The sequence below is a fragment of the Eptatretus burgeri genome, chromosome 3, assembly GCF_056783735.1.
Source record: "Eptatretus burgeri isolate ZD-2024b chromosome 3, Ebu_testis_v1, whole genome shotgun sequence".
NCBI classification, from domain to species: domain Eukaryota; kingdom Metazoa; phylum Chordata; class Myxini; order Myxiniformes; family Myxinidae; genus Eptatretus; species Eptatretus burgeri.
Genome location: NC_140963.1, coordinates 67874152 through 67888084, shown reverse-complemented (window position 1 = coordinate 67888084; position 13933 = coordinate 67874152). Strand labels below are relative to the sequence as shown.

Sequence of the window (13933 nt, the reverse complement as noted above, 5' to 3'; positions counted from 1 at the left end):
AAAAGATATATTAAGAGATTGGAATGTAAAATGTACTTGTTATTTTTTGTCAAAAGTTGCACATTTTTTTTAGAAATTATCAAAAAATTGAGTAATAAATTAATGACGTAGAACTTGTCAATTTTTTTTCACGAGACACTTAATTGGTCAAAAAAACCCCCCCAAAAAACGATGCATGAAAATCTCTTGCCAATTCATAAAATAGGACTGCCTGTCGTGAAGCTCACCTGGATCAGGAACAACAGTCACTCAAACCCCCCACAGACCTCCTTAAACCCTGAATTTTTTTATGCTGTGAACAAACTTAGGTACATCACGAATGATGAAGGTTGTGGACAAGTTTCATAAAAATCGTGTGTATAGTTTCCGAGAAGTGAGCAAACACCTATTTTGGGGGGTCAAAACCTCGCCCCACCGCCCCCCCCTCCCATAGACCCCTCGAGATGAGTGCAGATTTTTATGCAGATGATAAACTTTGGTGCAGCATGGGTGGTGAAGGTTGTGGTTAAGTTTCATCAAAATTGTGTGTTAGTTTCGGAGAAGAGAGCAAATACCCATTTTTGGGGGGTAAACTCCCTTACTGTATGCGTATGCGTAAACTGCACACGTAAACCCCCTTAATGAGCGCAGATTTTGAAGCAGTCAATATACCTTCATAAGGCATCAGATATGAAGCTTGTGGCTATGCTTAATCAAAATTGTGTGTTTGGTTCAAGCAATAATGACTGAAGTGTTTATGGACTGCCTGACTGTGACTCACCGACTGCCTGGCTCACTGGCCGACTCACTCACCCATGGACACTGCTTGATCGCATAAGTTCACCTAACTAAAGTCCAGGTGAGATAATAAAAATGATACACAACGTGCATCATAAAAGAGAGAGAAAGACAAGTCCATAGACCAAACATGGTATTCGTTGACAATGCCAACAAGAAGGCAAAGACAAAATACATACCTTGCCCCATACACTACAACATGGGAGAAACAAAATAATGAAGAAAAGAAGATAAAGTTCTTAAAACTGATGATGGAAATTGAAAAAAAAAGAAAAAAAAGTTTAAAGTTCAAGTGAAAGTAACACTAATTGTGATTCGAGCTTTATGGGAAGTGACCAAGAAATTTGAAGAGTACATGAAGATGACAGACGAGAGCATCTGGCTGGAAGATAATCAGAAAGCGGCCCTGTTTCGAGTAACCAGGATTCTACAGCAATGTGCTACAACTTCCTAAAGCTTGATGGAGTCAAGCTGTATGCTGCAACAGACCACCCCTTTTGGGGTTTATGAGATAATAATAATAATAATAATAATGAAAATAACAGCAATAAACAATTTGAAATACAGAAGCAGTAATGCACCTTGCTTGCTGGAAATCTGGGCTCCGCCAGCAGTGACAAACACCATGTTACCGAGTTGAAGAATCCCAGCAAGCAGTCGCAGCACTTCCTTCACCTCCTCGCTGCCGATATTCAGAACCTGCATAGCAGCCTGCACAACCATTCATCAACTTATTCACTCACCTGCATTGAGGGGTTGCTTTCCTCAAAACCTTCCACTTACATCATGGTTTATGGCTCTATTGCCCGCCAATGGTTTTACCTCTCAAACCTCTCCCGATGTATTGGCATACAGCCTGGAAATAAGTTCTTATCACTGAGGCTGTTATATAATGCAAAAGGCTGTAACACAATTCCTATGTATGACATCATTTTTACTTTACGTGAAATTCCTTTGACCTCTGTATCATGTTATTGTCATTTCACTATTTTATGATAATGCATCAACATGAAGTGTTATGTTTACGTGATGCTGAAATGCAGAACGGGGAATGACAGCTTTGTAAGTGCACAATGAGAAATGATCTAGTGAAGCAAAACTAAAATAATATTCAGCCTGAGAGTGAGTGTTGGAGTATGATGGTGGCACCAGTGATATTCGTGTATTTGAGAGTGATGATAATGTCACCGTGCAGAAATTGCTATACAAGTCGTCAAATTTGTTTTGTTAACAATGCATTCTTAATATCATTCAGTCAGTCAGTCGGTCAGTCAGTCTTCCCACATTTCTTTGAGTGGACTCACCACAAGTGATGACGTATTTATGACTGAGAATTTACATTGGATAGGTCATCATTCAATAGCAGAGTGCTGCTGAAGCAATTTCTTAATTGTATTACTAATTATGGATTTCAGTCAGGAATGAAAAAAACAATACTCATCCTCCACTTATATCATTTCTCGGCTTTTTCTTCTTGGTGAACTACAGTGGGGAGAACAAGTATTTGATACACTGCCGATTTTGCAGGTTTTCCCACTTACAAAGCACGTAGAGGTCTGTAATTTTTATCATAGGTACACTTCAACTGTGAAAGACGGAATCTAAAATAAAAATCTTGAAAATCACATTGTATGATTGTTAAATAATTAATTTGCAATTTATTGCATGAAATAAGTATTTGATACATCAGACAAACAGAATTTAATATTTGGTACAGAAACCTATGTTTGCAATTACAGAGATCATACCTTTCCTGTAGTTCTTAACCAGGTTTGCACAGACTGCAGCAGGGATTTTGGCCCACTCCTCCATACAGATCTTCTCCAGATCCTTCAGGTTTCGAGGCTGTTGCTGGGTAACACAGACTTTCAGCTCCCTCCAAAGATTTTCTCTTGGGTTCAGCTCTGTAGACTGGCGGGACCACTCCAGGACCTTGAGATGCTTCTTACGGAGCCACTCCTTAGTTGCTCTGGCTGTGTGTTTCGGGTCGTTGTCATGCTGGAAGACCCAGCCACGCCCCATCGAAAATGCTCTTGTTGAGGGAAGGAAGTTGTTGGCCAAGATCTCGTGATACATGGCCCCATCCATCCTCCCCTCAATACGGTGCAGTCGTCCTGTACCCTTTGCCGAAAAGCATCCCCAAATAATGATGTTTCCACCTCCATGCTTCACGGTTGGGATGGAGTTCTTGGGGTTGTACTCATCCTTCTTCTTCCTCCAAACACGGCGAGTGGAGTTTAAACCAAAAAGCTCTATTTTGGTCTCATCAGACCACATGACCTTCTCCCATTCCTCCTCTGGATCATCCAGATCGTCATTGGCAAACTTCAGACAGGCCTGGACATGCGCTGGCTTGAGCAGAGGGACCTTGCGTGCGCTGCAGGATTTTAATCCATGACGGCGTAGTGTGTTACTGATGGTTCATTTTGATAATGTGGTCCCAGCTCTCTTCAGGTCATTGACCAGGTCCTGACGTGTAGTTCTGGGCTGATCCCTCACCTTTCTCATGATCATTGAGGCTCCACGAGGTGAGATCTTGCCTGGAGCCGCAGACCGAGGGAGATTGACTGTTATCTTGAATTTCTTTCATTTTCTAATAATTGCGCCAACAGTTGTTGCCTTCTCACCAAGCTGCTTTTCTTTTGTCCTGTTGCCCATCCCAGCCTTGTGCAAGTCTACAATTTTGTCCCTGATGTCCTTCGACAGCTCTCTGATCTTGCCCATTGTGGAGAGGTTGGAGTCTGATTGATTGAATGTGGACAGCTGTCTTTTATGCAGATAACGAGTTCAAACAGGTGCAGTTTATACAGGTAATGAGTGGAGAATGGGAGGGCTTCTTAAAGACAAAACTAACAGGTCTGTGAGAGCCGGAATTCTTACTGGTTGGTAGGTGATCAAATACTTATTTCATGCAATAAAATGCAAATTAATTATTAAAAAATCATACAATGTGATTTTCAGGATTTTTGTTTTAGATTCCGTCTTTCACAGTTGAAGTGCACCGATGATTAAAAAAAAAAATTACAGACCTCTAAGTGCTTTGCAAGTGGGAAAACCTGCAAAATCGGCAGTGCATCAAATACTTGTTCTCCCCACTGTATCTTCCTTAGGCCTAAGTCACAATTGCTCGACGGTGAGGATACGGCGGCCGTACGCCCTTTGAATTGACAGAAATGTGCGGCGGCCGCAGAGTTTGTGAGGTGGCCTCAGGGTGGCCCTACGCCATTTGGCTATATTTTACAGGCCGTAGGGTCGCCGTGGAATTATAACGCGGAGTTATAACTTTTTCATCTCTACGTTCGCCGTAGCAATTCGACAAGCCGAAACAAAAGAACTGGTAAAAAAAAAAAAAAAAATAATAATAATAATAATAATAAAAAAACCCACTCGTTACCGTCCGTCTGGCCGCACGTTCGCCTTAGGGCCCCCCTGCGGTCCCCCTGCGGTCGCCTTGCGGGCACCTTGCGTCTGCCTTGAAAATTTTATGGCCGCCGCAGGAACGCCCTAAGGTCACCGTGCAACATCAAATCAAAGACCGTACGGCACCCCCACGTTTTCGGTCTCCACAATTTATAAATATGTCGTGCAGCTCCCCGAAAAATAAAAACATATGTGACTGCTACATTGTGTGACCGTGGAAATACTGCGGCCGCTGTATAATTGCTAGTGGCCGTAGATTTTGGAGACCCCGCGGCCGCCGTGGCAAATGTGACTTAGGCCTTAGTCTCTTCAATCTGACTAGTCCCTTCAGGGCTTCAAGACAACTGTTCACCACGACCTCAGGTCATCCCCCATTCACAACCATGATATTTTCTATCCCCATTAATGCCCCCAAGCCCATCTCTTTCGACGTTTCCAGTTTTCCCTTCCACTTCTGTGATTGAGAGTTTGTGGCTGTATCCATCTTGCTCACTCACCGTGTCCTCTCCTGGTTCCCACTATTCCCCACGTCTCATCATTTTCCAAGTCTCCCCCTATTTTGTCCATCATCCCTGCTGTTGGTATGCTCCCACCCGTCTCTTTATAGTGTTCTTTTCATTCCGTTGCGTCTCGGCCAATCCTGTTTTCGAGCTCCTCCATGTGGCTTGGCAATGTATACAAAAAATAATTTCAGCAAGAAAAGTAATATGCTTCCAATATGTACAACAGAGCACACTAAAATTATTAAATGGAAAAACGAAGACTAAAATACTTGTGAGCAGAATTCAGAGAGAAAGTTCATCAAAAACGACCCGGCGGTTTACTTTACCAAGATATTCTCAAACGACTTCTGGTCATCACAAGATGGATCAGCTGTGCAGCCAGACTGGTTGAGGAAATGGTAATTGTCCGGTTGAGAGAGACAAAATGCCTCTGTAACAAGACACAATGGTCAAATACATCAATGAAAGCCAAGTGCAATTGGTAATAAAAAGTAAAGGATTGAGAATTTTCCAATTATTCACTCATCATGTGACATACCATGGGTGATAATTTTAACCAAGAAGTGCACAGATATTACCTTTCTGCTCCTCATTTGCTCCTGCCAAGATGCTGTAGAAAATATGAAAGTTTCTCTCTCCCGGATTCTGTCTCACAACACGATTCTGACCAAGGTGTAATAAGGCAAGTAAAATATACATGTGTGTATAATGTATAAAATATATTAAAAAAAATATATATATATATATATATGTGTGTAACGGCAAGCTGGCAATCATGTTTGCCGACCTCGGAAGGATGACAAGCAGAGTCAACCCCATCTGGTATTAATTCAACAGCCAAGTGGGATTTCAACTAGGGATCCTCGGATCCCAAGCCCACCACCCGAACCATTAAGCCAACACCAGGCATCGGGGCGTGGTTGAGGCCTCACAAATTGGAGGAGACGATAACCGGTGAGAGACACTATATAATAAGGAGTCAGAGACTCCTGTGGGAGGAAGGATTCTGTGAAACAGATGATGTCGGGTTTATTAGCAGCAGCCTTGATTTTGAGAGATCTGTCTGGTTGGAGTGGAGACCTCAGATGTATGAGGTACACACAATTAGAGATAGGGGGAGGAGGCATTTGGAGTATGCAGGATAGGGGGAAGGTTTGTGTGTGGTGGGTGTGAGGGGAGGATTGAGTGTGTGGGGCGTGGGGGAAGGATTATGTGAGTGGAATGTGGGGAAGGATTGAGTGTGTGTGTGGGATGCGGAGGAATGTTTGAGAAGGTGGTGTGAAGTGGAAGCATTTAGGGGATTAGGCGAGGAGGAAAAATTGAGAGAGTGGGGCGAGGAGGGATGCAGAAAGGGTGGACATGAGTCTTTGAGGGGGTGGGGTGGTGGGGGGTGGATGATTATTGTGATTCCAAATTCCCAACAAGCAATGACAAAATGTTTAGTCACCTGTACTGTATGCCTTCCTCATTTATGTACAAACAATGCTATTTTCATCAAATAATGAGCAATCCACAATTATGATAACATTTTCTTCTTTCGCCTTTTCAAGAGGATATCAAGCTTTTAATAAAATTGTAACCACAAATGATTTATGGAACATTTAATGATGCTCAATGACTGAAGTCAATACAGAATGCCTAACAGTATGCCGTCTTATTAAACAAGGCTAAAATTAGCGGACATGAGCAAGAGCTTTGCCTCATTCCACCGCCATGCTTGCTGCTTTAACTCATGAGAACGCATTCCTATTATTCCATATTATACGTAGTGCTCACCTTTTCCAGCAAATCTGATTCAAATTTTTTTTTCAAGGAAAACAAATAAACACAACATTTTCTCTAAACAGATAAAACCATGAAGAATAAAAACTTGATAAAACAAAGCATCAAAACTATTTTGCATCAACAGCCTAATGGAATTTATTTGAGGTAAAAAAGAAGAAGCAATTGCTTTGAGAGGTTTGGTTGTAATGCGATGTGGTTCCTTTTAAGAATTCCGATAATAATCCACAGAATGCTTTATATTCCCTGCACATCCCTACACCATGTCAAATGAACACTGGGTGGATGTATATGTTCAAACGCATCTGAGAGAAGGCAGGATACAGTCAATGATTTTTCCTCCTTGAATGAAGCCTTCCTCAGAGAAGTTCAGCTGAATGAACTTCCCAAAACGACTTGAATTGTTGTTGTAAATCGTCTTGGCATTCCCAAAGGCCTCCATTATTGGACTGTCACACAAGAGGCAGGAATTTTGAGGGAAGGTTGGGGGGGGGTGAGGTGGATTGTATTGCAATAGGAACAAAATCAAAAAGCATATTCACACAAACTGTTGGAAATACTTCCAATAGACTTCATTGTTCTACCAAAAAATATTCTTGCAAAATTAAAATATCTGAGTGTTGATTGTGACGAAAACAAGGAGCTGACACTCTAGGTCCCCCGCCTTTTCGGTGGTATGAGGAATAGATCAGTGTAATATGAAGGCTACATCTTGAACCGTTTTAGAAATATCACGTACACAAAAGTACATGGATGGATGGATGGATGATTAGTCGGTCGGTCGTCAGACAGAGCTCATTTTAATGTCCCCAGTCTCTGACCTTGTCAGAGGGGAGGGGACAACAGTTAAGTTACTGGGAATTATTGATTCCGATTAGCTTGCTCAGGTGAAACAAGCAGCTGCAAAAGCAGAAATTATCAGCAAAAATTGTGTTGTGATGCTCTGAGTAACTTGAGACAACAATTAATTTCATTTCCCATGCAATAAAGGCAAGACAAGTATTGTTGGTGCAGCTCTCAATTTTTGCTGCACCACATCTTTTAACAGTTAAACACATCACATTTTAATTTTTTTTTTGAGAAACATCTTCATGTTGCTTTGAAATGTTGAATTATCAAATCAAAAATTATCATATTTAGCAGCAATGACAGGGAATTTCTGATGAGGCCTGGTGGCAGAAAAGAGCATTCTGCTTTCAGAATTCTCCTTCTGATGTGCAATTATTGCTTTATAAGAAACTAACCAGGTTGATCGTCAATTTGATGATAAACTTTTTTTTTATTGCCAACACAATACGTTATGGTATTTTTTTCAGCTTATTAATATAATGGAAAATTCAGGTTATAAACAAGGGAATCATTCTTTAACTCTTTAGTTGTTTTGAATTTAAAAGATGAAATTTAAAATCTCTTAAATCAGCTAAATCTACCAAACAACAAAATGTATGAGGGATGTAGCTGTCTATGTCATTGTTGCAACAGTAGTGTTGCCTTTATCAAGTACGAGCAGGGGCACCCGGTGTTGCTCCAATCCTGTTGACATTTTGAAGAAATGTAATTTTGTTTAAAAATTTATTGTTGGGGCCAAAAACACTTCTCGAAGGAATGGAGTCGGGGATCATTCAATATTACCTTTCACATAGCTATAAAGGCTGAGGCACTAGAGGGCAATTAATAAAATAAAATAAAAATACAACTTAATTTTTTCCAAAATATTTAAAAAAAAAATTTTTTGCCGAAATACTCCCCGGCACTCACTGATGAACTTCTGAAAGTTCGACGAAGACCCGTTTGGCCATGCCTGAGAAAAATGGTGACACAGACAGACAAACAGGCAGCCAAAGTATATATTCTGTTGGGGAATATTGTATTGATGGGCAAAGGACACAATGAGTCTCAACTCTTATTTTAGGATTAGTCAAGCTGTACAGACACACAGAATCATGGCCTTTATAAGACTATTTAGAAACTTATACTAACTCTTCTTGTGTTTTATGCTACACTGTTATATTTGCATTATTTCACTTGTTTAGCCACGGCCAAGTTGCACAAGATTAAGTAGATAATTTCCATTGCTGCGTCCACAACACAACCATTACCTGAGCACTCAATCTATTTGTGGAGAATGTGCCGCTGCCTGAGCTAGTATCTCAAGAGACCCACCTGCTCTGCATGATGGCTTGCTCCACATGAGTGCTGGTGTGCTCTTGGTGAGAGCCTCCACAGCTTTGGCTCATTGCTGAAAGGAAGTTCAATATGACCTTGGTACTTTCAGTCTTGCCAGCACCACTCTCCCCACTAGGCAGCAGCAGCAAAAAGCAAACAAGTTTCAGGTACCAAGAGCATAGTGGCATCACCAAGTCCCACATTCCTGTTTCCTGTTATAACAGGTCTCTTTGTGCGAGCGTATTGCAAGGATTTATGGAAAAGATAACGTGCTTTGAGCCAGAAATGAGTGCCTGTGAGTTAGATAACATTCATTGTTGTTTTGATCCACTCGAATCAGCAAATTGCTCAATGACTCCAAATTCAAATAATATTATCATAAGTAATTTCCTGGCACATCCAAAAATTCCCTGGTTAAGGCCTAATGGCCTCACAATATAATATAATAAATAAGGAGCTGTTTCAATGTTACAGTGCAAAAATCTATGCGTTTTGTAATGGTGTTTAAACATTTTATTGTAGATTCTTTGGCATTCACAAGATGCAAAGGTTGTAAAATAATGAAGATTAAAATAAATAAATAACAAAACAAAAGTTTATACAAATGGTCACATGCATCGATGTCAGGGATTTTTTTTTTCCTCCCAAAGCTCGCGAGTTATCGGGTGGAGACTGTGGCTGCTGGTTGCATTATTTTCTGGGGGCGCGACTGTGCCGCTGATGCAGTGCCCTCTATTACCAGTACACTGTTACTCATTTCGCCGACTTGGGAATGATGGCATGCTGAGTCAAACACACCAAGTGTTGATTCAATGGCCGACAGGGGCTCAAACTCAATACCCTTGAATCTTATCCTCTAAAGAGTACAATAAAATGGAAACGTCTAAATTCAATCAACCATCAGTTTAACACATTATTAGTGTTGTTATAAATGAAAGGAAATTAATGCACAAATCTTCCAAAACAACCTTAAAGCATGACAGGCTTTTGGAATATTTATCAAAAAGTGAGGAAAGATGGGCCGACACCACCGATGCGGCAATGTTTCAGCCCATATGTTATTGATACAGTAAGGCTTCTTTTATATTTGTTATTGATAAATGCCGAAAGACTCATCTGGCTTGGTCTGAGAGAAAATGGGAAAAAGTAGGGAATCAGCCCCTGGAGATAAACAAGAAAATATCCCTTTGGCCAAAGCTTGAAAAACTCAAGCAATCAGTTTTATTAGCATGTCCTCCGCACAGTGGGAGATGGGGTTTTGCAATCGTGTGTGTGTGTGTGTGTGTGTGTGTGTGTGTGTGTGTGTGTGTGTGTGTGTGTGTGTGTGTGTGTGTGTGTGTGTGTGTGTGTGTGTCGACGTCTGTGTCTGTGTCGACGTCTGTGTCTGTGTGTGTTCAGGCCGTAACTTATTTTTTAGCCATTTGAGCTTTTATCATAACATTTTCACCAAAGCTTTATTACGAGAATATGGAGAAGATAAATTAAGAATTCGATCAAAAGGTCAAAGGCACCGTTTATCATACGGAAGATGAAGTCCGAATTCAAAGCGGACGGGCTTTGAATTTTCAGATACTTTATAGTTCCTTATTTTTCTGGAAGAGAATATGTACAATATTGTTGTATTACATTTGCCAAATGCTAAGTTTACTACTGCAAAGAAAGCAACACCAACTTTCTGCAATGCTATATTTGAAAGTTTGACAATAAAAAAGAAAAGGAACACCAATGAAAATATTTTCAGTTCTCTTCAAATGAAGAGGCATGTACGAGTACTGCATTCAAAGTATGAACAAAACATGATTTATCATGAAAGTGAAAAAATTTCCAGGTCAGATCTTCGCATTATATTCACAAGTCTTTCATTCCGCTGTCCGCCCTTCTTACCATGGTTCATCAGATTTGGTCATTTAAGTGTTAACAATCATTGAAATTATTTTACAGAACAAAAGTACCAGCTACCAGCTAAGTACTGTATCATATAAATTGGTGAAAAATAAAAAATCACTTAATGAGGTCCAGTCTCTGGACATTATCTGGCCTGGGAATTCAAAATACAAAAATTTGCCTTGAGGATAAGATGCTGTTTTAGCATCTCCTGCATAGCGAAGTCATTCCTTGGTGCCTCCTTGCTAATCTTAGTATGCAATGCATTTGTATTGAGAATAATACAGAGTATCTCTCACAGCTTCGCACCCTGCCTACATCCCACCTAACACTTCTTCAAAGGGTTGAGTAATGGTTACAAGGATTACTGAGGCAGCTAAATAAGAGGCCAATGAGCAGGGCTGATTGCTCTATGTCGACTCACACAACCACCACCCCCCCCCCCCAACCTCACACCATTTGCTCCATCTGCCATCCACCTTCACACATCTACCTCACTCTATTTGTTGTCTTCCTATATCTACACTGTTCACTCATCTTTCTTCTTTTTTGTCTTCTTGTCTCCCTTATGTAGAAATAAATAGCTTCCATCTTCCCTCCCGGCTTGCACCCTCCCACCCCCACCCCTTCTTCCACAAAGGCCTTTAAAGTAGTAGCTCACTGCCATCATATGACAGATGCTATCTTTATTTCTGATCTTTTTTCTGTTCTGTTAAGCTCTCACATTGATTTAATGTCAGTTCTCCCCCTTACAAATACCATAATGTACACCCCCATCAACCCTTTGTGACTCAGTTATCCTATCTATAAGTAAATTAAAAACTAGAAAATATAATTTCACATAAATGCATCAATGGATATGCCTCCCTCCATGTTAGATGTCAACCCACTGTTACATTTCATCTGAATTAAAGGTCACATGAAAAATTAAAGGTCACGTGTGTGAAGAGAGACAACATCAGATGCTTCTAACTGGAGCAATGGTGTGCAAAATGATTTAGAAAGGGTACATGACCTTTGCCCTTTGCCCTGTTGAACACAAAATGGAATCAGTTCATCTTTGTATTGCAGTCTATACTTGTGCCAAGTTTGGTTAAAATGTCTTCAGGTCATTCCCAAGTTATCACTGTCACAAAAAACTTCAATTAAAGGTCACGTGACCTCAGACCTTTAATATTTTGAACCAAAAAAATCAAATAAGTTCATCAATGTATTACATCCTATAGTTGTGCCAAGTTTGGCTGAAATCTCTTCAGTGAGTCACATGTTATCATGGTTAAAAAAAACAAACAAATTGATAATGGATGGATGGACCACCCAAACACATAATGCCTCTGGCCTTCAGCTACGGAGGCAAAAAAAACAGTAAAAAAAATTATATTGTTCGTCTCAGAACTCTTCATAAGATGTACAGCACCATGAGAGAGAGCGAGAGAGGTAGAACAAGAGAGCGAATACAGAGAATGAAAAAGAAGACTTAATTTCACTCTTCGGAATATAAAAAATCCCATTTACATGCATAAAAACCCTGACATGGACTCAGGTTTACACATACACATCAGGCACATTAAAATCTCATCAATCATGAAATTTCACATTCAAGTTAAACAAAGCTTATGCAATTTATTTATTATGCAACATTAAAGCTACATTTAGTAAAACAAGCACATCCAAAGAGCTATAAAACAAGACAAAGAGCAATCAGAGATTGCAGACCCTCGCCAGGACTTATTTTGTGTGGTGTTTGTGTACTACTGTGTTACGTAAGTAATAAGAGACATAATTAGAACTGCCACTTTATAACTGCTGGCAGTGATGACCGGTTCAGCCATTTCAGAGAATTAGATTTTTGAAGTATTTTTTTTTTAAAACAATATGGCTGCCGAATCACGTGACCAATGACATCATCAAAAAAAATTTGTGTACCATTTTATCCCGAGACAACCCTCAAAATTTTTCATACTGATCAGATGTCGCATTCTACATATGCAATTATGAAGTCATAACGAAGACACCTATGATGTCATAAAAAAAAATCACTCATTCCCCATGAGGAGTACTTGTTGGGTGCCAACTTTCAATTTTTTCCCTTGGTGCGGTTTCAGAGATACAGAGATCAAAAGTTTTTTCGTTTTTCCAAAATGGCTGCCACACCACGTGACCGATGACATCATAATTATCATTAAAGCATTCTGCATGAGTAGTTACACCTATGGTGAAAATTTCATCAATCCGACAAGCGGTTGCGGAGAAAAACATGAAAGTTCTGTGCGGACAAACAAACAAACAAATGAAAAAATCACTCAGAGTGACAACTTGGCAAAAAACGGAATGACACTCCGTAGAGAACATACCTCCGCCAGGCTGAACAGTTTACATTTTGTATGCCACTGATGGGTTTGATCTGATTCCGGACCTTAACCAAAATCAAATCGGCTTGTTCTTGTCACCGAACCAACTCTTCCACCTCGTTTTGTCACAACTCGTCCACAACTTTTAGAGATAACATGCTATACATCGTTTTTGGTCCCATCTCGCAACGGTGAAGAATCACCTGAAAAATTCTCGAATCCTGATCCGGATTCAGAGCTTCACCAAAATCGAATCAATTAGTCCTTTTCACACACTCAACCTGACCACCAACTTTTATCTGAATCTGTCCCCAACTTTCTGAGATATCATGCAATATCGTTTTTAGCCCCATCTCTCAATGGTGAGGAATTAGTTAAAAAAATTTAATAATTATTGTATCCAGATCTAGATTCGGATCTTCACTAAAATTGAATCAGTTCTTCCTAGTGGCATCCCCAACGTGTCCACCAAGTTTCGTGTGAATTCATCCATAAACTTTTGAGATATTGTGCTATATATCGTTTTTGGCTATATATATATATATATATATATATATATATATATATATATATATATATATATATATATATATATATATATATATTGTGCTACATATCATACCTCGGCCACGTAATGCCTGATCCACGAGAACATACCGGGCCAATACATTTTTCAAATATCATGCTCTGGAGTACTATATCGTTTTTGGCCATCTCTCTCAATGGTGAAGAATCACTTAATAAAAATTCAGATCCAGATCTGGATTCGGATCTTCACCAAAACTTAGTGTTGCCGTCCTTGGCCCGTCACCTACACACACAAAACATTTCAAAACGATTGCTTGAAAACTCTAACCAAAAATCATGTGACAAATAGACAAACAAACAGACAGACAGACAAATGAAACATCACTTATAGAGTGACAACTATAAAAGTTGGACAACAGACCAACAGACTTGGCAAAAAAAAAAACGAATTCAAATTTTTTCACCAAGTAACAAACAGACAGACAAACAAACAAATATACTCCTGCAATAAGACCCGAATGC

General features: G+C 39.9%; 1 protein-coding gene across 1 annotated transcript in view; it reads right to left on the bottom strand.

Moving 5' to 3' along the window:
• Positions 1–13933, bottom strand: part of LOC147030116 (unconventional myosin-X-like) — a 241191-nt gene that overhangs the window by 138307 nt on the left and 88951 nt on the right. Inside the window, exons 5-10 of the mRNA XM_085873826.1 lie at positions 8646–8780; positions 6807–6931; positions 6477–6490; positions 5279–5363; positions 5027–5130; positions 1359–1488 (exon numbers count right to left, since the gene is read on the bottom strand). Coding sequence (XP_085729952.1) covers positions 1359–1488; positions 5027–5130; positions 5279–5363; positions 6477–6490; positions 6807–6931; positions 8646–8780 — 593 coding nt within the window. The remainder of the gene's footprint in view (positions 1–1358; positions 1489–5026; positions 5131–5278; positions 5364–6476; positions 6491–6806; positions 6932–8645; positions 8781–13933) is intronic.